Below are 27,875 nucleotides of genomic sequence, written 5' to 3' on the forward strand. Positions count from 1 at the left end.
CATCCCCAACAGTTATTTTGTGGTCCGGGAAGAAACTACCTTCCTGCAGGCGTCTAAACAGACCACAGTTCCTGAAAACACACGCGTCATGAATCTTGCCTGGCCACCCGACGTTGATGTTGGTAAAACGTCCCCTATGATCCACCAGTGCTTGCAGCACCATTGAAAAGTAGCCCGATTTTTCAGCAGCTGACTGTGGAAGAGGTGGACGATAAGGTGCGAGGAGGTGAAAATGGCCATATATGCAGCGGGCTCTATGCTTGCAGTGCTGTGGCGCCAGCGCTGTCACTGACCAGAAAAGTGCACGAACAGATTGCCCGCAGGCGCTTTCAGGGAGGGAGGGCGTGATTGACGGTTCAATGATGACAGTTACCCAAAAGCACCCTCAACACATTTTTCCCCCCAGCAGGCATTGGGGGCTCTACCCAGCATTCCAATGGGCAGCGGGGACTGCGGGAACAGTGGGATAGCTTCCCACAGTGCACCACTTCCAAAGTCGACGCTGGCCCCGTTAGTGTGGACTCACAAAGTTGAATTAGTGTCCTTAGTGTGGATACACAAATTCGACTTTGTAAGGTCGATTCCACAAATTCGAATTAAGTTGAATCAAACTACTCTTGTAGTGTAGACATACCCTAACCTAACCTAACCAGGGATTTCCCAACTTGTGTGCAATTAACAATCACAACTGCAGGGAGAGAGTCCAGTGGCTACAGCATGATATTTTTCTCCAGAAAGTTATAAATTGACTGAAAACAGGAGAGAATGGCTCTCAGCTTTATCAACTGCAACATGTGAGTCCTAAATGGTTCTTAAGTAGAGTGATGATTTCTGGCTTACCAAGGGCTGGTAAATCTTTTGAGACGAGACAACATTCACCTCTGCTTCACTGAAGTGGTCACTGCTCTCTTGTGGACAGGTAACAAGGGGAGGAAAAAATGGAAATGGAATCTTCAGGACACCAAAGATCTTTCCTTTCCATCCAGGGAGGTTTCTGTTTATTTGGGCTAGTTTTATGAGGAATTAATTAGTATCAACTGACTTGTAGTTTTATTTATTTATTTTGACAGGATAGATTTGTTTATAGGATTTCAAGTTGTAACAGTGTGCTGTATTTAGTTTTCTTTAACTGCTTTTATTGCAATAAATGTATTGCAGCCTAATTCTACTTTAATTTATTCTAGAACGCACCTAAAGTAAAAAACACAGAGCTACAATATTAAAAGCACATTATATTTTCTCTCAAGACTTAAAGTTATCACAAGAACGACAGCTGTAATCACAAGGAAGCACTTCAGTTACTACAAAAATACTACCGGTCTCTGTGGTGAAACTAGCAAAGTCATTATAGTAGTTCTAACAGTACAAAACAATATAAAGACATCATGTTAAGAATACTTTATTATATTAAACCTGTAGAGCAGTGTTTCCCAAACTTGGGACACTACTTGTGTAGGGAAAGCCCCTGGTGGGCCGGGCCAGTTCATTTACCTGCCGCATCTGCAGTTCTGGCCGATCGCGGCTCCCACTGGCCGCGGTTCGCTGCTCCAGGCCAATGGGAGCTGCTGGAAGCGGTGGCCAGTACGTCCCTCGGTCCACGCCGCTTCCCACAGCTCCCATTGGCCTGGAGCAGCGAACCGCAACCAGTGGTAGCCGCGATCGGCTGGACCTGCAGACGCAGCAGGTAAACGAACCAGCCCGGCCCGCCAGGGGCTTTCCCTACACAAGCAGCGTCCCAAGTTTGGGAAACACTGCTGTAGAGCAACACAGCTAGGTAGCATTAACAGTATTTTATACAGAAAGGATTGCTGGTGAAATAGTTTACATTCTAAATGCATTACTTATTTAAATACCTGTGAGCTTGAAACTGGTTGCCTTCTATCCAAATATTAATATCTGGACAACAACATTTCTTGTAGAGCATCATTAAATCTTCTCCTAACCCAGATGCGGTTTCTAGTTCAGAATTACCTATAAATGGGGGAAAAGAGTTATTTATTTCTTCCAATTTATACTAGATTACTTTGAAGTTGCAAACAATTTCAGGCATCTGAAACAAAGGATCTATCATACTAAAAAGACAACGTATTTTATATCCATCCTACAGCTTTCATTTTCTTCTGAAATGCACATTTGATGAAAGCTTTTTCAGACAAACTTACTAGTAGTGGGGAATAAATTCTATGTGTTACTCTTAACTGAGATATTGGGAGTTCTACCAGCCCTTGGCACTTGGAGCTCAATGGAAGAGAAGTACTACTGTTATTGCTGTACGTGAAGATGTATGTTGTTTGTTCCCTTTTCTATACAAACCATACATACAGTTTCAAGGAGATTGGTCTCTGAAGAAATTTAAGTTCACTTCTGCCATCAGAGACAAAGGCTGTCAACTCCTCACAAAATGAAAAATGGATATTTTTACATTTCCCCACTTGCAGGACTATATGGAACTGAGTTGGCCCTGCCCCCCACTCACTACATGTACATGAAACGCAGTGGAACAAATGAAGTTCTCTGCAGTGAAGAAAAAGAGGGACCACCCACTATGGAAGCACTGTATCAAAGGGGCCTGGGCTTACATCCGCTGTAGCTCAGAAGAGGCATTGGCACCAATGCAAATGCACCAACTGAAACGCTCCTCTTCCTCAGGGTGTGTTGCTACATTTTCATTCTGTAGCAGTATGAGTGCAAGGGATACAGTTTCTACCACATTCCTGTATGCTCCCTATGGAACACCCATTTACTCAGGGCATGAGGGAATGATCTGGGCCAAAGCAAAGAATATTCATCTTGGTCTTGTTAGTGCAATAACCATAAACTTTACCCACAATTTTTGAACAAACCTACACTGGTGTTTAGGTAACTAGCAAAATCCATACACAATTCTAACTTCACCTGGCTTAGTTACATTGCCTTCAGCATGACTGGCTTCTATAATTTCATCTTCAGTATTAGGTGAACAAACAAATTCTCTTTCTATGGCTCCGTCCAGAAAATGCTGATTAACAAACGTTTTATCACTTCCAATGCATTTTACACCTGATATTTGAGTGTTTTGAAGACCACCAGATGTAAGGCTTTCATTTTCCTGTGTTTGTCTGGGCTCCAGTACTCTTTTCCTCAGAGTTTCTTCCTCGATTTCCCTAATGTTTTTATCAGACGAATATACAACCCTAGAAGAAGACACTGAAGTTTACTCATGTAATTTTTCAAATGTTTCAAAATAACAGCTCAAAAACATATTTATATATTATGCTTAACAAGGCTTATATAAAGAAAATATAAAGAAAACAATTACTTTTGAATTGTATACTGAATATAAAACAAACCAGTAATTAAGAGTACTTGAAAATGTGCAAAACCTGTGAAAATGTGTTGAAATATTTCTAGAGCCCTGCACTAGTTCAGCCTTCAAAAGAGCATCAGCATATCGTGTAATTTACTACCAGAATGCCAGGCTGTAGCACTGCATTTCTTTTTCTAACATTCCTTGGTAACTTATTTTCTTTGCTGCAGGGAGAAAAATCTTTAAAAGAAAATTTAAGACCACTCCGTATCTCCTGTGTATCCCTATCATCCACTAGCAATAACAGACCCCTACAGTACAAACAGGCCACTCTTAACAGCCAATATTAAGGATGGCTGATTTATTTGTGCAGCTTAGCAGAACCAACAATAAAATTCACTCACTCCCTCATGTTAGTCTCATCATTACATTTATAAAACTGAAAGGTAAAAAGATTCTAAGGAACACTGTAATTACTAAAACACAAACGATTAGAAAGTCAGAAATTTAGGAGCTTAAATTTTACTTCAAAGAAAACCAAATGTATGTAAATACTCAGTTAATAAAAATCACACAAAAACCTCCCTCTCACAATATCAGCCTTCCATTTTCCCTTCAAACCTACTTTGTAAGATGTATTACTTTCAGATGAAGGACTTTATGGTTTAACAAAGTCCAAAGTGCGTAGCTGAGATACTTCACTTGTACAGTTGGGTTTCATACACATATCTTCAACATTGCTAGATACAGTAAGCTTTGCTAGTTTCATTTGAAAGCTAGAGGTACATATCTGGGCTCAGGAGATTCATACTTATAGATATGTTTACTTTGTGTTTAAACATCACTCGCTCTGGGGCAAGTGGGATTTTTGTGACTACTAGACAAATAAAAATATTTGTCTAATCAGGAATTAAGTAAATTTTTCTGCAGACTGTGTATAGCCTGGTCCTTGGCAAGCTAGAGGAGACTGAAAACAACCCTTCCTAGGTCTTTAGACATAGGCCTTTTCCTATGTCCTATGGCTGCGTGGAGTAGCTTCCCCTTCTGACAACTCCAAACATTTTTATTAGGGTACATGTCAGTCAAGAAAAAATGAGAAGCTGCAGAGAAGGAAAGGAGATGGATGAGGCAAACTGGTACTGGGAGCAGCTAGCATTAAGGGAGCAGGTGTCTGGATAAGTTGAGGTTACAGTGAAGACCTTTTAAAGATCAATACGACTCCAAGCCCTTTCCCCACATGGATTTTTAAAATCTTCATACCTGAAGGTGCTTGCAGAGTTCCTAAACTCTGAAGCTCCCGATATTTACAGGGCTTTCCATCTTTGGGTTGGGATGGACTAAGGGATGGAAAGAAGAGTGGAAGCAGCCTAAGAAACCTGCATACTGTACTTCAAAGAATGCCAGGCCTAGAGTTGACTGTGAGGAGCTGGCAACTTCCAGTGGAATACACTGAGCTTTGTTCCGACTTCGCAGAATTACAGCTGGACGCCTTGCACCTCTACAAGAGGAGAAGGTCTTTAACCTCCATATATATCCCCAGCACACTGTCCTATCCAGATCCTAATATCTACAGCTGTGGATCAAGGTCTCTGCTTCAGTACAGTTTAGGAGCTCCAAAGAGCAGAACCTTTTGGAATTTTGGATTCCATGATGTTGTTCTAAGAAATTTACTTTTCTACATCTGAAGTATGATTCCGTGACTACATCTATCCAACAGCTTTCCAAATAAGCCTCATATAAAGTTATGTTAAAAAAAGAATTTGTAGCTAGGATTTGGCAAACAATAAGAAACATTAATCAGCACAGTTTGAAAATTCTTCTCTTCAGTATCTTAAACAGATTTAATCAAATTTCAAGGTTATTTGAACAAAGAATATTGCTCACTAGTCAGACTCGCCAATTTTGAAATTGAAAGGTGCAGGGAAATCTTAGAGAGGAGCCTCAATTAGGCTTATAGTACAAACGAAATCACCAAAACTTAAACTCTTCCCTTATTATGATGTATTGATAGTTATAGTTTTCCTAGATTTACTCACCAGTGACATACATGGGAAGTACAAATATAATGTACAAAAGAGGAGAAATAAATTGAAACAGAGTAATTGCTAAACCATACGAGGTCATTATTTTATCATCCTACCCACAGCAATTGCAAACACATAGTCCTAATATATCTGATCATTTGGGCAATGTATCTGGGGATAAAATAATTAATTCATGCACCCTGAAGATAAGCACCTCACACCCTGAAGAATGAAATATAATTACTCACATTTTCTTCCCAGAGTTACAAAACTTTTAGTCAATTTAGCCAGTTTTTAAAATCCAGCCACAGCAGCCAATCTATTGAATTCCTGGCTATGTACCTCAGAGCATTTATTTGTATAGGATCTATATTTATTGCCCTCTAGTATCATGGAGGGTCCCTTGGTTCTTAGATTACTTGCAGGGACTAATCAGCTTTCACTATATCTTTCACAAATTTTGACTATCTCAGTCCCTTTAGCTGTTCTGTTCAGGAGGGGAAAGCCTACTGTTTCCAATCTCTTGCCCTGTGTAAGAGGACACCAAACCACTAATCGTTTTTCTCATGCACTCCAGGATCTTTCCAAGTCCTCCTATAGCAAAGATACCTTTGTAAAATCCTTTATTCAAAAGATGCACATCTGAAAAAGAAGCAGATATGCAGTGTGTTATCTGAACTGCTTTGTACAAACTGTCAAATTAACAAAACCTTTTCTGTTCAGATGAGAGATGTATTGTTCCTTAGTCTAGTCAGTAGGCAAATGGGTAGTCAAGGCCCTTATGCTGCACCTCCTTTACCATTGTCACGGTTGATTCATCTTCTTAATACAGCTGTCAAAGAATTCCAATATTTCTTCTGTGCAACAAAGACAAAAAAATGGGTTCCTGATAGTGAATTTCCATGCTCTGACTGGAAATCTCTACTGTCCCAATTCAGCCAAACACAGTAACTGTGTAATATCTTGTTTTAAAACACTACAGTATAGTAGGCCATACTTTTGGCCGATTTACCTCGTGTTTAAGTATTATTAAAGACAGAACTTGAGGTTGATCAATCCTCAGAGTTCCATACATTATTAATAATCAACCAGTTCTCTCAATTTGGCAGCTCTTAAGACCATTAAACAGTACTTTGCTTTCTGTTCTTTGAGGGTGCTTGTCTAAGAGTGTGGGCTGCATAATGCTCATTGTGGTCAAAATGATTTCCTGGAAGGTTTGTGTAGCACAAGTTACTTGAATTGGAGATACACAGGTATCATAGATAACTGATCAGATGCACTTTGAGGGAAAAGCAGGCGTAATACCTCAAATATTAGGGAAAGGAATTATTTTAAAGCACCAATGTAAACAAAAGTGACATATGATCAGGGTTTCTGTAAAGTCAGTTAGTTTGTTTTTTAAATTCATTTTAACTCATCCTGAGGAAGCATTTCCTTCCATTAGCCAGGTCACTACGGCTAAATCCTTTGGGAAGGTTCTAAAAATAAAATAAAATAAAAAACCCAACCCATCTCAGAAGCCCTTGTTTGGCTCTATACATTGTTGATGCATTGATTGATAAGTGTGTTAAAGAATGTACATTCTCCTTGGTGGCACAAACACTCTAAATCGACCTCCAGACATTTTAAACTGTGGGTTGGAGTCAGATGAAACTTGTATATGTTTATTAGAAATCATATAATCCCAGAAAATCTGAAATATTTGTGCAGAGACTTCTGCCTGTGAATTACCATCTGCTTTTAACAGTCAGTCATCTAAATTAAGGAGGATATGAAGTTCTTCTTCCCTGAGCTAGGCTATGTTGACAACTAAAAATCTTGATAATCACTTGAAGGGCTGACAAGATCTCAAGCACAAGTACAATGAAATGGCAATGACTTTGTCCCACCCCTAAAAATACTTGCTGTAGGCCATGAGAGACAGAATAATAGTGATAAACTAATTGGTATTGCACTTTTTAAATCTACACTACAAAATTATGTTGCCACCACACTTATTAAATCATTTGTGTGCATGTTCCCACTTGGTTCTATGTGTTGGCAATGCACGTCCTCACTAGGAGCACTTATATGACTGTATTGTCAGCGAGGGGCACTGTAGGAAGGCTCCTGAAAGCCAGTAATAGTCACAGTAAGCAATGCAGTGTCCACACTGACACTATGTCAACCTAATTACATCAACCATGACTCTACACTACTTGGGGAGATGGTGTTACTAAATTGGCATAGGGAGGCTCTTACGTCGGCAGGGGCCAATTTTAAGTGAAGATGCTTCCACAGGCTAGGTCAAAGAAGGTAGCTTATGGTTGACCTAACTGTATAATGTACAACATGGCACAGATATATTACATCTTACAACACAAAGGGCCCCATTTGGTTCTTACACTAAATGAGCATCAGGAGTGATTCCACGGAAATTAATAAAAATACCTTAGTGTAAATGAGAAAGAAGTCAGTTCCGGTCCCTGCATGAGCAGAGGTTTTGGGTTGTTTGTTTTGTAGTGTAGACATGCTTTACTCAGTTCAAGGGTTGCACTTTGTCTTTTAAGAGAATTAGTCTATGTTTTATAGGTCTCACACATGCCTCAGTTTGTCTGGTTTTCCTGCGATTAGGAAACAGGTAGAATATAATGAAAACAGTGATTTTTTTGATTGAATTAATTTTGAGATTATGACCCTCACTAACAAGAATAATAAGATTTCTTGATAAATGCCCAAGCCTAGATTGTTAGATACTGAACTTAGCTGTATCACTCTTGTTTCTGAGAAACATTATACTGAATAACTTAGTTTTTGGAGAGCAGCAAGTATACATTTCTCTTATTCATATAATGTACTTGCAATCAGAATATACATTTTTCTCTGAGACAATTGTTTCTCCCCAATTGCTGCAATGGCTAACTTAGAATGGTTGAGGCGAATGTTTTAATTTGTGCCTATGAGCTCTTCTAAACAACTTCTGTCTTCTCTTGCATGAAGTTATAACTATGCCTTTGCCAGATAATGGTATGCGGGTGGGGAAGCCAACAGCACCAATTCAAATCCACTCTTTTTGTGAAAGAATCAATGAATGACAAGTAAGAATCCTCAGACATTCATGGTCCTAGAGTTCTTCACCACCATTTCACTTCCCTTTGTTCAATAAGCTCAATGTTTGAGACCTCGAAAGGCCGAGTAGGAAGCTGCAGAAGGCTTTCTAATGTGAGTACAAAACCAAACTTGAAAATCATAAAAAATGTGTCTGAGGCTTAATTCAGGCAGAATAGTACTTTCAAAAGACAGTTAATTCTATTTTAAATTCAGGTTTCAGGATAAATAATGTATTTAAATAAACTGATAAGTCAAAGTAAGCATATTTCATTTCTTTGTAAAGTATATGAACAGCAAGAAGCTATCGGAACACAAATCTATAACGTATCTGTAAAGGATATGTCTGCTATGAAGTGGATGCTTTCTACCACTTTGCCGTGACAGTGAAATACTGACACACTGTAGAAGATACTGTCACAACTTCTAAGTGGCCACAAACGTTTGGATCCCAGAAGTAGATTATTTTCTTGGGAGACAAAATAAGTGGACACAGACACAATATAGATCCTATTTCCTTTATTTACAAGTTTTACAGTCTTGTGCACTGTTGTTTTCACTAGGGACTGTGGATAGCAAAAACAGAACTTATGACTCCCACTACTCCAGAAAGTAGTTTTATTGATATTGAAATGCTGTCCATAACCGCTCCAGAATGCTTCATGTTTACGCTTATTGCAACACATTAAACCTTGTGAGTTATGACTATGTGCTAAGATGAAGGCCAGCTCTACACAACTTTTACCAGTATAGTAACATCAGTGAAGGGTGAGGATTTTTTTTTTAAGTCATTTCTATGCCAGTAAAATTCCTAGTGTAGATGTGGTTATACAAACATAAATGTGCTTTTTTGCAGTATAGTTTATTTCACTTGGTGACCCAGTGTAAGCTAAACCAGCAAAAGCATTTTTTTTTTAAACTAGTATAGGTTGAATCTACACTAGGAAGTTTGCAGAAACAACTACACCGGCAAACCTCTTCTAGTGTGGATTAGGCCCAACTCACTCTTGACCAGGTGATCCAGCTGGCAATCAAAACCAATCTTATTATTTGCTGTGTCCTTTACACCCTGCTACACTAAAAGGAGCCACAGGCCAGCGTTTGCAGCTCAGAAGATCGCTTGTCTTAAAGAGTCAGACTTTCTTCAAATTCCTTCTCACCAGACACAATGAAGCATCAGCTGATTCTATTTCTTACTTTGGTCAGAGTTCAGTTCTCAATGAAATCAGTGGGAATTATACCACTCATTTCAGTGAGAGCAAGATCTGGCCCTTAAGCAACCACTAGTGCACTTTCCCAGTGAAAGATTTCTGTCCATCTTGGATATTTTTATTACAAGTCTATGGATTCCTTATAGTATCTTTGTGACAATCCATTGGTTCATTGAATTTTCCCAAACAAAATCTTAACTTCACATGTACACTGCTCAGTCCTCAACTTTCACTACAAAAATTGGGAGTATTTCAAATACAAATGAGTAAATGCGAAGCTTTATCATCAAATCTCTATTACACTCTGTCCTTTGCAAATGTTTATATCCATATAATATTTCTCTTTTATGAAGTAAGCATGTAAGACAGACAGTTCTAACAAGGAAGAGAAGCAGACTAAATGTTTTCCTTGTACATCAACCTACATGCAAAAAAGCAATTCCTAACAAATAGAAGTGTTCTCATTTTACAAAACTTGGCAATCTGTTCACACTTGTCATTTAAGGTATTTACACTCATTTTTAGAAGCTGTTTATTTTAAAGTTTGTTTTCATTGAGAAAAAACATGAAAGTTTTTCTGTTGGACACTTCACAGTAACCCAAAGCTGGAGCTCCATACAGCCTCTCTCATTTCTCCCCTTCTTTAAGGTAGAGCTCGGTTAAACTTGCTCTTCTGAGAAGATAGTTTAACACATTATACTTCATGTCAAAATAAAAACAGATTTCTTCCCTCTTACGTTAGACAATTTAAATTTCTCATTCCCCCCCCCCCCCATTATTCAATTAACACAGTCTACATAGTGGTTTGACTTCCATAATTCAGTAAAAATTGAGTGAGTTAGATTGCCTGTTTCAAAGTTTATAAACCACACATTCATAAAGCAATAGGTTTGTTAACTTTGTTTGTTGATATTTTGGAAGACAAGAGGGATGTTTTCAGCAATAATATCAGAAGATTCAAATTAATTTTAAGATCTTTTCCACTTGTGTTTTATAACATTTTGACAATGATTAAATATAAAATACACACAAAGTTCATAATAATTTTATAATCTCACAGTATTGAGAAAAGTGACCATTAGCCGTTCTGAAACAACTATTGAGAGTACAAAAGGGGGAAAAAGAAAAAAAAAGAAAAAAAAAGAAGAGGTTATAAAGAGAAAGAAAAATAATCATTACCAGCATTTACTGCAAAAGACAAAGCAGACAGACTGCTTAATCACACCCTAAGTAATCTGTAGTCTCCATTTGCATGGGATCCTCTGAATTATTATACCTTATGGAGAATATGGCCTCTGCATCATTTCTTTTGCAGTCAAATAGGTTAGTAAACAGCAGTTGAGATCCATGCAGCTTCTCTTTTTGTGTGTAACAGTAACTTGTACAGTTACAACAAGAGGATTAGGCTGTTCACAGGCCAACTAAACAAACTAGAAACAATAGACAACAGCATGCAGCACTGTTGTGATAACCCACCACATGCGATAGTACTGCACTGCAGATTCCTTATCTCAGTTCATAACACAGTACAATCCTAATAGTGAGAAAGAGATCAGCATTGAAGCAGAAATACTGCTGCAGTGCAAGAGCCTTAGAGAATCCCTTGTGCATGGTAAACATCAAGTTAATATTTGGGTAACTTGAATTGATAATATTCAAAAAGATGCACTTCCCTTGGATAAGTAGCTGAATATATACTAAGGGGGGTGGGTGTGGACTAGGAGGGCCTCACCACCTCCCAGTGTTCCTTATAACCCTTTTCCTTTTCCTGTCTCCTCAAACTGGTCCAACAATATAAATTATTCTCTCTTAGAATATCCTGGATTGTTAACTATCACCATCAGGAAGAGAAATACAAAAACGTATACTACATGAACAGAATCTCTAAAGCACTGGCTTTGAGAATATTAAAGGACATCAATGGAGGATTTATTTTGTTTAAAAACAGATATGCCTCTTTCTCAGAATAACCTATTAGCAGCTGATGGTCATTAAGTTATATGCAATTAAGTAATAAAGTCATCTTATGCACAAGTTCTCCAAGATGACTGTGAAAATGGGAAATCTGTTAAAGTATGATTACAATTTATTTATAATCCAGAATGTATTCAACTGGTATTGTCAGTTAGGACTTTTGCTATTTTAAAATATTCAGTTCTTAAGTCCAAGTTTTCACAAGCAGTTCTGGATGTGCTATATTTGCTACAACTACCTTTCGAAAATGTGTGCAGCAAAAGGCTACCTTAGCTCGATCCAAAAATAGAGCTAATTGTCATCTTCTGTAATATCCTTCTAATGGCCTGTAGTTTTGACACACACTCCACCTTCTGGTTGTTTTATTTTTTCCTCTGCACACAAAAGATTAGGAAAGGCATGAACAGTGAGTTCAAGAGGTATGTGTACAACATGAGTAGATGAAAGATAATGAAATCTGAATGATGCTATAGGGCAATCTCTCAAAATTAGTAGCAGTAGCTAGAGCCTGATGATTTTACAAAAGGACAAGTTGTCCTAGGACTACAGTACTTAAAAGATCAGCTAACTATAGCCTATGATGAGGGGGGGCAGAAGTTTCATTTCAGAGAGAGCTGCTGCCTGCAATTAATGTACTAGATTTTGTACCCTTGTGCTGGCTGATGAAGAACCATAAGAACATAACAATTGCCATAGAAAAATCAAACCACTGGTCCATATCTTTAACATCTAGCATCAGTATCTGATTCAAACACCCATGGCAGGAAGTTTCACAATGTCAATAGAGTTTCCTTGTATTTGATCTAAGTGTATTGCTTGCTAACTTAATTTCAATGTCAGTGTCTCTTGGTACCTATATTTAGGCTTAAGGAAGGGGGAAGAGGAACTTCATGTATCTAGAATACATCAGTCTAGTTCTTTCTAAGCTCTATATGAATGAATACCAAATAGCATGGCAATAAAGTCATGCTCAAATTATATGAAGCAGCAAGATCATAGGGCAAAAGACACAGGGCAATGCACCTTTACCCTGCTATAACACCACCCGATGTAACACGAATTCGGATATAATGCGGTAAAGCAGTATTCTGGGGGGGCAGGGCTGTGCACTCCGGCAGATCAAAGCAAGTTCGATATAACACGGTTTCACCTATAACGCGGTAAGATTTTTTGGCTCCCGAGGACAGCGTTATATCAGGGTAGAGGTGTATTTATCATTTGTGTTCAAAGTGCATAGGAGAGAAAAAAGTTTCTTCCTTGTGTACTACAAAGTTATCAGGGGCGGCAAGTTATATGGGCCTGTGGTGCCCGGGCTCCAGCAATATTCAGGGTCCAGGGGCCTGGTTCCACCAATGTTGGGGGCCAGGTCTCTCCCCTGAGACACCCCCACGCATCTCCCCCAAGCGTCCCTCCCTGCACCCTGGGCAGCTGCTCCCTGCAGCACCCCGCTGCGCTCTGCTCTGCCAGCTCCCAGCATCAACTGCTGCTACAGTGTCCTAGCACCCCACAACCACTAGTGCCAGGGCAGGCTGACCCAGCCCCTGTCCTTCTGCCTTGAACGGATGGACCCTTCCCTTTTCCGGCAGGACCCTCCACCAGCACAGGGGGCCCCCCTGCCCACAGTCACTGCTCCTGCCCCACACTGGGCAAGGGGCAGCCCCATCCCCCACCTCCAGTGAGGGGTAGCAGCAGGGGTGTAGGCGCACATGTGATGGCAGCCCTACCCCCACCCTAGGGGAGGTGAAGGGGCTTCCTGGACCTGAGAGGGGCCCTAGGAGCATGTGCAGTGACAGTGGTGTGAGGTGAGTGTGCTGCCGGGGGGAGGGAAAGGGGCCCCTCCCCTGGAGCTTGCTGCTGCCGGCGTGGGGAGTCCTCCTCTTTGGCCCCAGTTGGGGGCAGCCTGCATGCACCCCAAACTCCTCATCTCTGGCCCTGCCCCACCCCTGAGCCTGCACCCCCAGCCAGAGCCCTCAGCCCCCCACCGCACCCCAGCCCTGAGCCCCTCCTGCACCGTGAACTCCTCATCCCGGCCCCATCCCGCAGCCCTCACCCTCTCACCCTAACCCTCTGCCTGAACCCCTCCCACTCCCCAACCCTCTGCCCTAGCCCTAAGCCCCCTACCACACCCCAAACCCCTCACCCCAGAGCCCTCACATTTTTACATTATTTTAAAAAATATATATCGGCTTACAAGGCAGGTGTGCGGGAGGGAGAGAGGGGGGGCGGGACTTGGACCTGTTCTGGGCACCACCAAATATTATTCAAACCTGGCACCCCTAAAAGTTATCACTCATGTAATATGAACAGGCAAGAAGAATTCATTTGTTCACAATGTTAACAACTTGGTATTAAGGATTTTCATCATTTATCAATACTAGGTTTTTAAATTCCCTTTAGGTGCCTCAGAATAACTTGGGTATTTAATAAAACTAACAACAGAGCACCTGAATGAACATGAGCACTAGAAAAGTAAGGAAGGGAAATCCAAGAGAGGAAAAAGGAGGGAGCAGGGGAGAAAAGACAGAACAAGGATAAAAGATAAATGGATGAAGAACACCACCAAAAGGAACAGGGAAAATTTCTTTCCAGGCTGAGAAAAAACCTTTGTATTTCAATTAAGTGGGAAGGTGCTGAGGGTAAATAAGAATGAGTGTGTTTGAGAAGGTAAATGAAAGAAAAAAAATTAGAAAGCAACACAAGATGTGTCTGGAGTTTGCTTAGTTGAGTTTACTTTAAAAAAAGATTAACTTCTTTTGCATATCTGTTAATTTGGGGTCTGAGGTGGAGGTAGGGACACAAACATGGAGTTGCTGATGGGCACCACTTCTGAAGTGGCACATATGCTTTTTCTTAGGGTGACCAGATAGCAAGTATTTAAAAAAAAAAAAAAATCAGGACAGGGGGTGGGGGGTAATGGATGTCTATATAAGAAAAAGCCCCCAAAATCAGGACATCTGGTCACCCTACCTTTTCTACACTTAAAAGAGTTTGCCGTTATAGATATACCAGCAAGAGTTCTTTTACTGGTATAAGTTGCATCTCTGCTAGAAGGTGTTTACTGGTATAGCTTAAACCAGCTCCCACAATGGAAGAAGCAGTAACAGCAAAAGGACTTTTTTGCTGATATAACTGTGCCTACACTAAGGCTTTTGCCAGTTGTCAGTTGGTTGGAAGTGTGGAAAATGTAATACTTCTAACTGACACAGCTAAGCTAATACAACTTTCTAGTGTAGACCAGGCCCTAGGCATTAAGGTGATGGGCACATTAGAAATGACTCAAAATAGACAGGATTCTGAATTAAATTGTTGCTTCCTATTAGGTATACAACTAAGTTTAGATGATGGGGAACTTATTTCCCCTGAAATTCCAAATTTTGAATTTAAGTTTCTCTCTCTTAAAAAGAAAACATTTAATAGTGGAAAAAAGGAAGAGGAATGACTATTTACAAATGGAGTTAAAATAATTGGTGGAGCCACTGAAAAAGACATTCTTAAACAAAGAATTTTAACAGCAGGTACAATGCTAAGAAGAAATTAACAAAAACACAGAGGAATTATATATAGCTGTTGAAACTGATAAAATTCCTTATTCCCTTTCCTTTCACAAGCTTTGGAGATAAGAGAATCCAATTAGAAAACGGTGAAGGCTCAGAGCCACAGAAGCAAAAGATACAGTAATAGAAAGATTCCAAGACTACCTGATTAACTGGTCACATATAAAGAATTCGCAGTGCTACTGGCAGTGAAAACTTCTGTAATGTAAAAGTAATCACATCGGTTATTAATCCACTAATATGCTTTAGTGCTACTCTCTCACATGAACTGCACTATCGCAGTAAAGACAGTGGACTAAGTCTCAGGAGATGTGTGTTCAATTCCCAATTCTATGACAGATTTCCTGTGATATTTGTCAAGACAGTCAGTTTCTCTGTGTGTCAGTTCCTCATATGTAAAATAGAAATAATATTTTCTATCTCACAGGATTATTGCAAGGATAAGCCTGTTAACATTTGGGAGGTTCTGGGACCATACAAGTAATAGAAAAGCACTTTTGAACGATTTCAGATGACAGACTTAGTCTTAATTATTTTTAGACCATTGTAATGCATATGTTGCTCAATTTCTCCTTGTTCTAAGAAAGGCAATCCACTCAGTCAAATTCATGAGACTTACAATGCCAACTTTGTATTTTGCCACTCTCTCCTGCACTGCTCCAGCCCATTTTTTTTTCTACTTAGGCCTGGTCTACACTACAAAGAAAGGTCAACCTAAATCAGCTTGCACCAACCTAACTGCACATGTACCTGTGCTATAATTTGTCTCCCAGCAACATAAGCACCGTTACAGCGATGCAATATCACCGCTTCCTGAGCAATGCAGAGCCATGGTCAACCTACTTAGGGTCAACACAGGTCATGCAATATCTACACTTCACTGCGTTGACGTAACAGTACTCCAGCAGCTGTTCCACAATTCTCCTATCCCCATGACAGTAGCTCCTGTACTCACAATTTCAAACTCCGCTGTCCAAGGGTTGCAGAGACCAGAAGCCACTACTCTCTTGTTCCCCCAGATTTTGAAATGCATTTTCCTGATTGTTCACCTTGGTGAGCACACCTACCAGCTCACCTTAGTTACGCGTGTCCAACCATGCCAGCTTCACAAACACAGAAAGTTACTACATAAATTACTGCCTGGAGCAGGCAAGACTTGGATCTCCTCAGCCTGTAAGGCAAAGAGGCTGTGCAAGCACAGCTACATGCCAGCCATAGAAATATTGACATCTACAAGCAGAGTGTATGGGGCAAAGGAGCATGACAGGGATCAACAGCAGTGCTATGTGAAAGCAAAAGGAATTACAGCAGATATACCAGAAGGTATGAGAAGGTAACAAGAAATCTGGTGCTGCCTCGCAGATCTGCCACTTTTACAATGAACTACATGCACCTCTTGGTAGGGATCCCACCAGCACCCATGTAAAACTGTGGACACTTTGCAGGAGCCCATTGCAGAGACCCCTGCTGTGAATGTTGAAAAAGAAGGGAGAGGCAGGGGCACAGCAAATCAAGCCGTGAGCCAGGAGCTGTTTGAAACTTCTCCAGAGTCAAGCCAGTGCCTGATAGCGAGCACAGAGGAGCCAACTGCTGAAGGGGAAGGAGCTTAGGTAAATTTGTACATGAATTATATCTCATAGTAATTTTTCCCCTTTTTGTTGCCCAAAACCTAGTCTACCTCCTCCCTCCCCACCACAGCACATCACCATTTAAAATGGTACCCGTGCCATCTCCAACTTTAGAGAACAAAGGCATTGATTTCTGTTTGATTACTTTAATATTTTGTCTAAACATTATGCCAGTAGAGAATAAATAAAAAAAAACAAAAAAACAGCATGGTAGTCCAATTACACAATCCACATCAGATCAGCATCCTGTGTTCAGGTAGAGGTAGAAGAAACAGAGGTACAGTCAGCCTCTGTTTTTCCAGCTTGGCAGTGAGCCATGCAGAGTACTTCATTTTTTCTGAATAGGAATGTCCCTTTTGTCCTTCAGAGATCTTGATGAAAATTTCATGAAAATACTCTGCAATTCTCTCCTGAACATTTCTACTGATGGCAGCCTTGTTTCTTCCTGTGCTAGGAGAATTTCCCATGTCACTCTGCAATGAGTACCACTCGCACCACTGTATTAAAGGGGCTAGCAGCATATAGGACGGGGCAGCTTTGGGCTGCCAGGAGCAGCTGGGTTCTCTGTGCCTTTATCACCCTCATATAGCCAAGATCATCCCTGGCTGTGAAAATATTGCCAATATTCATTGCACTTGCCCTATACCCATACCAGCTTTTAAGGCTTCAATGCAGCAGAACACCACCTCCTTCTAGGCTAGGCTGTACTCACCAGGGTTTAAGCGCCAGAGCAGTGCTGTGACGAGGAACTCTAAAACTAAAGTGACAATTAGCATTTCTTATTAAAAGTATTTCTGGGACTAATGAAAGGGAGTTTTGAAACTTGTCTTTCCCTTTCCATTGTGACTGTAAATCTAATGGTGTATCCGTCTGTGTTAAGTCAGTAGCCCCTAGTGTGGAGCTTCTCCATGAATGCTAACAGCGATCTGGCATTTTTTCCCCTGCTCTGTCAATCAGTATCCAGTTATTGTGCTTCAACATCTCCACATCTTCCTCATTGCACACTCAATTGTAGTAGCACATGTTCAAGTTCGGCAAATACAGAAGAATCATGTGTCCTGTATTAGCAATACTCACAAGAATTTCACTGAGTTGTGCATTGTCCATGCTTCTGCCAGACAGATGATGGAGACCAAAAAAAGGCATGTGGAACTGTGGGAGTTTTAAAAAACAGTGCAAAAAATTATGGAATGGAGAAAGTGGCCTGGTGAAAACTTAACCCCTACCTTTATAAATCCCTGGGTGAACTGGTGGCATTCCAAAAACCACTGCAAAAAAGCAACCCACAAGGCACTGAGCCAAACAGCAGTGCAAGGCACACTGGGATACTTATGCATGGTGCACTACATTTTACAACAATGCAACCACTCACAGGGAGGACATGCACCACCGATGCAAGCACCCAAGTGTGCATGCACACAACATACTACAGTCAGTAGTTTTATGTTGACATATCTTGCAGGGGCGGCTCCAGACCCCAGCACGCCAAGTGCGTGCTTGGGGCGGCATGCTGCGGGGGGTGCTCTGCCGGTTGCCGGGAGGACGGCAGGCGGCTCCGGTGGACCTCCCGCAGGCGTGCCTGCGGAGGGTCCGCTGGTCCCGCGGCTCCACCGAAGCCACGCGGGACCAATGGACCCTCCGCAGGCACGCCTGCGGGAGGTCCACCGGAGCTGCGGGACCGGCGACTGGCAGAGCGCCTCCGGCGGCATGCCGCCCTGCTTGGGGCGGCGAAACGTCTAGAATCAGTTGCATCCGACAAAGTGGGTATTCACCCACGAAAGCTCATGCTCAAAAGCGTCTGTTAATCTATAAGGTGCCACAGGAAATGTCTAATGCCGCCCCTGATAACTTGTGTCAACCAAACTTTGTAGTGTAGACAGGCCACGATCTGTTAAGTGGAGTCTTAAGTTTCAAGATGGAGTCCAAAGGCTATCAACCCAGATGCTCATGCTCTTCTCCTCTGCAGCCTGACAAACACAATAAAACCCACCATAGATTTTAAAGAAGTTGCAGTCTGCTATGCAACTGGGACACCACCTCCATAACCAAATGGAAGGAGATGCAAATGGGAGACAATGAAGAGCGAGGTGCCTAATTAGATTATACATACAAAATATATATTGTATATACACATTACATACAAGACAGCTACATTACAGATGGGGAACTGAAGCAGAGAGAGATTTAAGGTCAGAGTATCCATTAGTTTTGGGCACCCAATTGACGCTTAGGACCTGATTTTTCAGCACTTAGCATTATACAGCACTTAATGTATCCAAAGCACAGCTCTCATTAGCTTCAGCTGAGCTGAAAAAGTGCTTAGCACTCACAAATGAGACCCAGGATCTCAACTCAGGCACCTAGAAAATAAGGAACATACTATTAGAGACTACCTGTCAAAATCTGATTTAATTGACTTGTTTAATTGACAAGAGCGGCTCTAGGGATTTTGCCGCCCCAAGCAGGCTGCCTCCGGCGGTTTGTCTGCGGAGGGGCCGCTGGTCCCGCGGCTTCAGCGGCCCCTCTGCAGACATGCCTGCGGGAGGTCCACCGAAGCCGCGGGACCAGCGGACCCTCTGCAGGCAAACCGCCGAGGGTAGCCTGCCTGCCACCCTCGCGGCGCCGGCAGAGCGCCCCCCGCGGCTTGCCGCCCCAAGCACGCGCTTGGCGTGCTGGGGCCTGGAGCCACCCCTGACAAGAACTCTGTGGCAGAAGCACGGATAAAATCCAATTATCCAGGGCAGAACTCAACTGATTTACAAGAAGGAGGGTTGTCATGGGTAACACCTTAACTCTCCCACTACACACCTTCCAACTTCTGCAACAAATGAAGTAGAGGTCCTACTGAACACACACTCCTTAACTACATAACCTGATTCATCCCAGAGCAGTCCATTTTGTGCACTATTGGAGGCAGATATCCTGCTAAAAGAACAGTACGTGATCATATAATTAAAGACATGTAATACATACAAGGGGGGGAAATTAAGGTTGCACCGCCAACCTAAATTCTGGCATTTCCTAACTTTTGAGTGCTTGACTTTGCAACCTTAATATAGTGTTCTTTTAATATAGTTTGGTTGATGTAGCTTCCTAGATTTAAAAAAAAATCAAAATGAAGAGACAAATTCCATCATGTGGCATCATATTGACATCCCAATAGGTTCACCAGCAGGGTTGGAACCTTTAAACCCATTGCACAGACCTCTGCCACTCGAGCTAATGGAGTAAATTAACAGTAGTAGGTTGTCCTCCTCTACATGAACAAGCACTAGAGGAGGATGGGATACTTTGCCAGGGAGCTTCACTGATATTTGCTGACAGCAGAGGAATGATAAGACTCAAGAATCTTAGATTCCATTCCAGGCTCTGCAGGGGAGTATGACCTAGTGGGCACAGACTCTTCTGACCATTCCCTCCAAACAGGACCCCTCCTGCCCCATCCCTTCTTATCTGTGCCTGTTCTCTTCTCCCCCGCCCCACCAGCTCCTCATCCTAGTCCCATTCTCTTCATTTAACCAGTCATCACTCCTCAGGCATCTCATACTAGTCCCAGTCTCCTTTCCTAGCATGTACAAGTTCCTCTTTTCCCAGTTCCTTGTCCAATCTGTCTCTCCCCACCCTGACCTCCAATCCACTCTGCCCCCACTGGCTCCCAGTCCCTGTCTCCCTCCTCATCCCATCTCAGTGTCCTGTTCCTACCCCACCACCTCATCAGTCCTGGTCCTAATCTGTTTGCCCAACTAGTCACAATTCTTCTCCCTACAGCTCAATTCGTTGTCTGATCTGTCCCCATCTCTTTCCTCTGCCTCACTGGTTCACAGAGTCTGGACCCAGCCAGTCTCTATCTCCACACTCTCTAACCCTAGTCCCAATTTCCCTTTGCCCTGCCACCCCCAACAGCCTCTTGTCCCGGTCTCAATCTACTCTCCTATTCCCCCACTCAGGACCAACTCTTGTCCCCTCTGCATTCAAATCAGGCAGCTTCCTCCTCCACTCTGCCTGGACCCTGCCAGGGGGCATTGAGAGCACAAGAAAAACAGGCTTCCTGTTCTCAGTTCCAGTGCCTGGCTCTGGCCCACAGCAACCCAGAGCTGCAATTGCAGGGAAAATCCTGTTCAGCTGCAGGCTAAAACATGCCCAGTGTTGACAGAGTCTTCAGGGATTTTAGCTGCAATGTTCCAGCAAGTCTCACAAAGGTCAGGCCCTTGCCAAAGTTCAAGTCCCTACTCCAAAGCATGGGGGAAACCAAACTTCTTAAAAAAAAGGTTGCTAGGAATATTTTAACATGGACAAAACAACGTATTTTTCCCTAGCCTTGTTCACAGAAACAGTTCAAATATTTTGGCTTAAGTTTAAAAAAAAAAACAAAAAAAAATAAACCCTTCAGCCCGAGGCAGACACCCAGCATAGAAAATTTCAGCCCAAACAGTTAAAGTTTGTAATTGTTCTAAGCAACCGAAAACAGGGTCTTATAATGGCAAGTGTCAGCGACCTTAATAGGCTACCAGCCCAACCCACTTTAAATATAGATATGTAGGTGTACACACACTATTCATAGTTTAAGGGCAAAAATATAAACAAAAGCATTTAGTAACATGAATACATAGTCACCCATTCTCCCTATTCTGCATTTTTACCTCACCAGCTCTGCCCTGAAAAGTGAAACATAGCTGCTGTAAATATGTCCTTATGAGTCAATATGTTATGGTTTGCATTTGTGATGTCTAAATAGAGAAAAACTTCTTTGATCAGAATTAGACATACAGTACCTTGATGGTTAAGGAATAAAATTAATAAAACTAGGTTTCAAGTCTGCAAGGGAAAGTATCTATACAGTAAAACAAAAGTGCTTTTCCCCCTTATAGAATTGAGACTTATATACAGTTCCCTCACACACACAGGTTTTGTTTAATGACAGAAGCATCTACCCCAACCAAAAATTCCTGTCATCTAAACACTGAATTTTGAATTTTACATGACTATGTTTCTACCCTTTACCTCATCAAGGGCAATAAAATATTCAATCTGTCTTTCACCAGTTACTGTAGCATATGGAGAACACAGGATACTGATGGCCTGCGACAGCCTTCTCTTAAGAAAGAAAGTGAAAGACCCTGGCTGAAGAAATTATTTCTTAACACTGACATGCTTGTTCTCTAATTATTGACCTATCCAAGTATTGCCTTCTTAGAGAAGGCACAGAGGCCTGTAGCAAGACAGCTCCAGAATTATCTGTATTCCTCAAGTCTTCTTGAGCCTTACTCTGTACCTAAGTACAGAGAATGGAATGGCTGTATCAGTTGAGGATGTCCTCATGACAGAGACCTGTTCCTGGCAGACTTTAGCAGCTGTAGATAAGGAGACAATTGAATGACACCACCGGGTAGTACTGGGCAACTGCTCAGCTGTTTAAATGTTTCTCTCAAGTGGAGTTCATCTTGTCATCCTTCCTGCTCATAACGTACACAAAGCCATTAGGATTATTGAGGTTATATGAGCTGCAGTTAGGCTGACCAGATGTCCCGATATTTGGAGCTTTGTCTTGTATAGGTTCCTATTATCCTCCACCCCGTCCTGATTTTTCACAGTTGCTGTCTTGTCACCCTAGCTGCAGTGTCTTCAGTATGCAAATTACACCCAGCTTTATTTCTCCAGCTCATCTGCCCTATTCAGAGCAGTTGAGTGACTGTGCTGAAGTGAGATTATGGATCTGAAGTATATCTGGGTGAGACTCAGTGCAGACAAGATTGAGTGTAAAATTTCTAGTTTGGAAGAAGACATCGTGATAGTATGGGAAGGCTGGGTTAGTTCCCTTTGTTGGGGGACATCCTACAACTTATCACACATGATTGCAACTGAAGGTCCTTAGCTGTTTCTAGAAATTCAGGCTGCATCAGTGGCCAAAAGTGCTTATTTCACTTTGGGCTCGGCTAGGAGACTGCAGGGGGCCACTTAGGGATCTGGGTCCTGCTAGTGAAGGCAGGGGGCTGGACTTGATGACCTTTCAAGGTCCCTTCCAGTTCTAGGAGATTGGTATATCTCCAATTATTACCTTTATTACCTATTACCTTTAGTCTTTTTCAGATGCAAGTTTTACTACAGCTATCCATAGATTTGTTACTTCAGAGTAAACATACTCTACATGGTGCTACACTGGAGGACAACCCAGAACTTTATCTAATACAGTGCCCCTCCTCACCCCACCCCCGCCCTGCTTACCAGAGCTTCATGCAGTGACCACATTACATCTGTGCTCCAAGACCTACACCATTTCATTTTTGGGTGTAATTCAAGGTATTGTTTCTGACTTATACAGGTCTAACTGGTCTGGATCCTGGCTAACAGAAAGACCATCTCTTCCCCATGGGATACCTCTGCCACAGAGATTAGTGGAGGCACACAACCTGACACATTCCACCTTTACCTGAGAGAGGGCTGCTAGAATGCTGTTCTCAGTGAGGACCCACTCAACTCTGAAGTATGCTTCCCTCACTTGGTCCAATAAAGTTCAAGGCTATAGACCTTTAGGGCTTTTTAAAAGGCCATCTGTTTTTCCAGACTTTTGAGAAGATGGAAGATTAGGAGGATGTACATATTGATAACCATTTAATCCTTCAGCACTAAGGCAGAGGTGGGGTCCCCCACCCCACCCCACAGATGCATTTATACATCATCTAGAATACATGGAGACGGGCATTTTAAAAGATTACGGTTTATATTTAGACAGTGTTTTGAAACTCAAGTTGTTTTGTAAAACTAGCACATATTTTTTCCTTGGAGAGCCTCCTGGACCCTAGGGACTTTTACTTGCTTTCCAATGAACACAAGTTAATTGAAAACAAGTGATACAGAGCCATGAATTGTAGGTATATGATGCTTACCATTCAGGAAACAGAGCAGTAAGTCCAAATGTTTAATTAAAAGATATGGGAAGTTATGTCCTGTGGCACTGGTTCAGCATAAGAACCTACTACACCACCACTAATATACGCTGCTATTGGTATGATGCACAATTAGAATGCTATGTGCAGTATCTCACAGAGTAATGTCTTTTTTTTTTAAATACACTCTCAATAGAAGTTATTTTAAAAAAGTGTTATTAACACCAAAAGTTTCATGTTTTATATTATTTTGAAGACACCACTGTTAACATCTCAGTAGGAAACTGATAAACCCTACACTATTTCATGAACTGTAGTGCCCCCTAAATACCATGTTTTAAGCAATATCTTCTGGATTTTTTAGAAGAATCTACTGCTTCCATACTAGTAATTTACAGAAAATTGGTTATCTGTTTTCAACCATCTGCCCATACTTCCACCACATAAGTTAGTCATCTCAAAAAAAGAAATTTAAGTCATTAGGACCTTAATGGCAGCAGCCTAATATTAAATTCAGTGAGTCAGCCACTAGCCTTAATATAATACAGAGGACTTTCAATATTTTCACCTTTAATGACCTCTTTAATGGATGCTATATATCAATTTTTCCATGTTACCATACTGATGGGAGAGCAAGTCCTGTGATAAGATCTTTCATCAACAGAGTTGGTCCAATAAAAGATATTACATCACCCTCGTCTTTCTAAGATTTGCAGATGTTTGAAAATTTACAGTTTGAAAGTTTTATTACTAGCCCTTTAAAATATAAAATGTTTCAATAATAAAACACAGGGATTCAGCACAAGCGGCCTATTTCTTTACAAATGAACAGGTTAATAAAGTAATTCAAGGAATAATGCTGGCATTCATTTGCTACTTGCTGACTACTTCCCATTTCTGTTATGGCTTAATATTTACCAGATGTATTAAGCAGCCACAATAAACCATGTTGGTATTTAGCAACAACAGAAACCATAATTTTTTTGTTTTATTTCAAAACTACAATTACCTGTCCTCCAAGCTGTATCATCCAAGAATGGGCTAATTGGTGTGAGTAGGCATGGGTGGGTTAATTGCTTAAGATATAGTACTAAATATTCTCTTACCCCAATCTCCTCTCCCCTAAACTAAGGATCCAGTCTTGCTACTACTGACATTGATGCTAATTGGAACACTTGCGGATCCAGTAACTTTAAGCAAAACCTAAAGTTTTGTTGATCAGATTCTCTCTACAGACACTACGGAACATACACAAAAAATGCTGACTACAAGTCCATTCTAATTTTTAGACAGTGAAATACAAAAAAAGAAAAGAAAAGATAATGAAAAACTTACTGCAGAAATGTTTTAAATTCTGAGGGCTCAAAGTTCTCCAGATTAAAAGTTTCATGGTCTTTCAGATTAGTTAATTGTTTTCCGGTACAGTATAAGAAGAAGTCTGGAACTCTTGCTAAAAGCACTGCTTTATGTGCTCTGAATAGAGTATGACCAACAGAAAAAGTGACATCTGCATGTATTTCTTCTTTAAGAAGCCTGTTAGAGGACAGGAATCATTATGCAATTAAATTCACATCTAGAAGACACACTAAACACTGTTTATAATATACTGGAATCTTTAAAAAATGCATTTTTTTTAATTACAGTGAAATATGAATGCCACGACAATTCAGGATGTAGTCATCTGAAAAAAAAAATCCCGTTGAAGCATTTTAACTCAATTCAGTTGCTGGAACTGACCCACATCTTCAGCTAGTTACACCAGCACTATGGCCCAAGTGCAATGCTGACACTGTGATCCATTGCTATTGCACACAGACCCCCCCAGCTGGTGATGCCACTACTGCATCTTGATCAGTGGAACTGGAGTCAGAGGGCTCATGTTCCCTGAAGGGACTGTTATTAAGAGAGCACCAGGAAAAATAGGGAATACAGGGAGTTAGGCTGGAAGCAAATCAGCCATGTGGACAGAGCAACGGACAGTGTTTAATAAAGTTCCATTTGTTCAGCTTAACTTTGCAATGCTTTACTCTTTGAAAATGAAACATGGTGTCAACAGCTGAGCTGTTAGCTTTCTGAAGGGCAGCAGATTGCAAAGTAAGCCCCCACAGAGCCCTGGATTTTGCAGACAAATCCAGCCCACTGATGGACCCAGTTGAAGGAGGATTTAGAGCTGTACACAGAGCTGGTCATGCAACAGGACAACAATAGCAGGAAAGTAAAACTATTATTTTACCTTACTAGGGAACAAGAAGAGAAGTCAGCACCACATGAGGGCTCACCACTGCCTCAAGCCTCACAGCAGTCCTAAGAGCTCCGGGGAACTATTGCTCCCCAAAGCAGAACAAAAACCATTCTATACCCACAGTGAAATGCATTTCAGGTGGGAGACTGCATGAGAGGGTAAAAGAAGTGCCCCAGCCTATGACAACAAGGAACGTGGAAAGTTGAACCATTTTTGCAGTGTGAGCAAGAGCAGGGGGGTTTGACCACCACACCTCCTTGGAAGCATACCATAGGAGTAATGGTAAGGTTGAATCAGCTGCAAAAACAGCTCAGAGACTGTTACACAAGGCTGTTTCTTCTGATTCAGGCATTGTTGTTAACATTTGTTGGTATGCAGAAATACTCCATCACAGGGCTACCAAAACAGTCCAGTGCAGACAGTGATGTGATGAAGGACCAAAACTTACCACCAACGAGGGGAGACCTGGTGTAGCCAGAAGGATGGGGACACTGCCAAAAGGAGATGGCCAACAATCTGAGAAAGCAGGCACTAAATGTACCGAAGGTCAGCCAAGAACTTATCCTGGAGATTGGATCCTCACAGGAATGCCTGCCTTTAGAGACACACCAAAAGGACAGGACTAAAGGAGTTGTGAGGGGTGCAGTAGCACCCAGGTCATACAAGATGACTATGCAAGAGGGACAAGTGATCTAGAGGAACGGGAGACACATACAAGACAGCAGACAACACTCAGAGAGTCTCTACAAAGATCATCACAGAATAGGGACACAGAGAAGTATCTGAAGGGCAGCTCCACAGGAAGGGAGGAGACTCAACAAAGAGACAGTTTGCTAGACTCAGAACCCTGGTCTACACTAGCGTTAGGTCAACATAAAGCAGCTTATGTCAACCTCACTCTGTAACTATCGACACTACAGTGGTGCTCCCACCGATGTAAGTTGCCCAGTATGTTGACTTAACGCCACCTCTGCAAGAGGCGTAGTGCTTAGGTCAATGTAGTTAGGGCAACAGAGTGTGTCTGTGCAGAATCTGCATTACTCACACCGCCTATTGGTTGTCAGCACCACGCAGGGCTCTTAGCAGGAGACTGTCACCCCCCCGCCCCAACATGGAGTTCTTCCAGCCCCAGGGCTGACAGCCCTAAGGGGGAGGGGCTCGATTTCATAGCAGGGAGCCTAACAGCAGTGAAACTGACATTCTTACAGTTTCGTGGCTACTATTATTACACCTTTCCGCTCTAGCTCTGGCTGTAAGCCCCAGGGGCCAGGGAGCTGAGAGACTGTGCCCTGAGGCTGCAGGGCTGCGGCCAAGGGTACTCCCAGGTGGTGACCCCACCTGCGCCGAGTACCATGACAACACTGGGGCTGGCCGAAGGTCCCCACCATGCCTCAGGTGCCCCGCTCCCCACGACCACACTTGGACCCGCGGCTGTGCCCTGCCCCAGGGCGAGTGCCGCGCCCCGGCCCCTACCTGCCGAGATCCTGACGGAGCTGCTCAGCCACCATCTCCTTCAGCCTCTGCCGCTCCCACGCCCCCCTCCCGCCGCCTGCTGCCGGGACCCAGCTGGTGCCTTTCGAGACAGCGTCCCCCCCACACCGCGCCATGTGCCGGGGTCCACTCTCTCTTAGGCGGCAGCTTCTTGTACTAACGCCGGCGTGAGCGTCGATGATTGATAGACGGTCCCTGAGCTACACAGTTTATAGGACATCGCTGGTATTCACGAAGAACCCGTACTCCGGCGTTCGCCCCGAGGGCCGGCGTCCACCCTACGGCAGCGACGCCAAGCAGCCCAGGGACTCTCTCAAAACAACTAACTTGCCGGCCGCCTTCTCCACACCGGAAACCTCCGCGCATTGGACACAGAGCCAGCTTCCCTCCTCCCATTGGGCGGTCCGGAAGCGACCTTGACCAATCGCGGCTGCTCCTTCAGACACCTCTGCTCCGCCCCCCGGTTGTTTACTAGGCCGTGCCGGTTGCTGCGA

At 42.3% G+C, this 27,875-nt stretch overlaps 1 protein-coding gene and 1 long non-coding RNA gene across 6 annotated transcripts in view; one reads left to right on the forward strand and one right to left on the reverse strand.

The window, feature by feature from the left end:
* The window catches only part of LOC120370371, a 61,707-nt gene extending 50,173 nt beyond the window's left edge, over positions 1-11,534 (forward strand). The window contains exon 4 of the long non-coding RNA XR_005583717.1: positions 11,422-11,534. This is a non-coding gene — a long non-coding RNA (uncharacterized LOC120370371). The remainder of the gene's footprint in view (positions 1-11,421) is intronic.
* The window catches only part of BTBD8 (BTB domain containing 8), a 67,101-nt gene extending 39,371 nt beyond the window's left edge, over positions 1-27,730 (reverse strand). For 2 of the 5 annotated variants that reach the window (XM_039484955.1, XM_039484953.1), the window contains exons 1-4: positions 27,364-27,729; positions 24,984-25,181; positions 2,896-3,173; positions 1,854-1,971 (exon numbers count right to left, since the gene is read on the reverse strand). In XM_039484955.1, coding sequence (XP_039340889.1) covers positions 1,854-1,971; positions 2,896-3,173; positions 24,984-25,181; positions 27,364-27,497 — 728 coding nt within the window. In that variant the 5' untranslated portion in view covers positions 27,498-27,729. Of the gene's footprint in view, positions 1-1,853; positions 1,972-2,895; positions 3,174-24,983; positions 25,182-27,363 lie in introns of all 5 variants that reach the window. The other 3 variants (XM_039484956.1, XM_039484958.1, XM_039484957.1) reach the window with 3 other exon arrangements.
* Positions 27,731-27,875: the final 145 nt, after the last annotated feature.

Source organism: Mauremys reevesii, linkage group 8 (genome assembly GCF_016161935.1).
Source record: "Mauremys reevesii isolate NIE-2019 linkage group 8, ASM1616193v1, whole genome shotgun sequence".
NCBI classification, from domain to species: domain Eukaryota; kingdom Metazoa; phylum Chordata; order Testudines; family Geoemydidae; genus Mauremys; species Mauremys reevesii.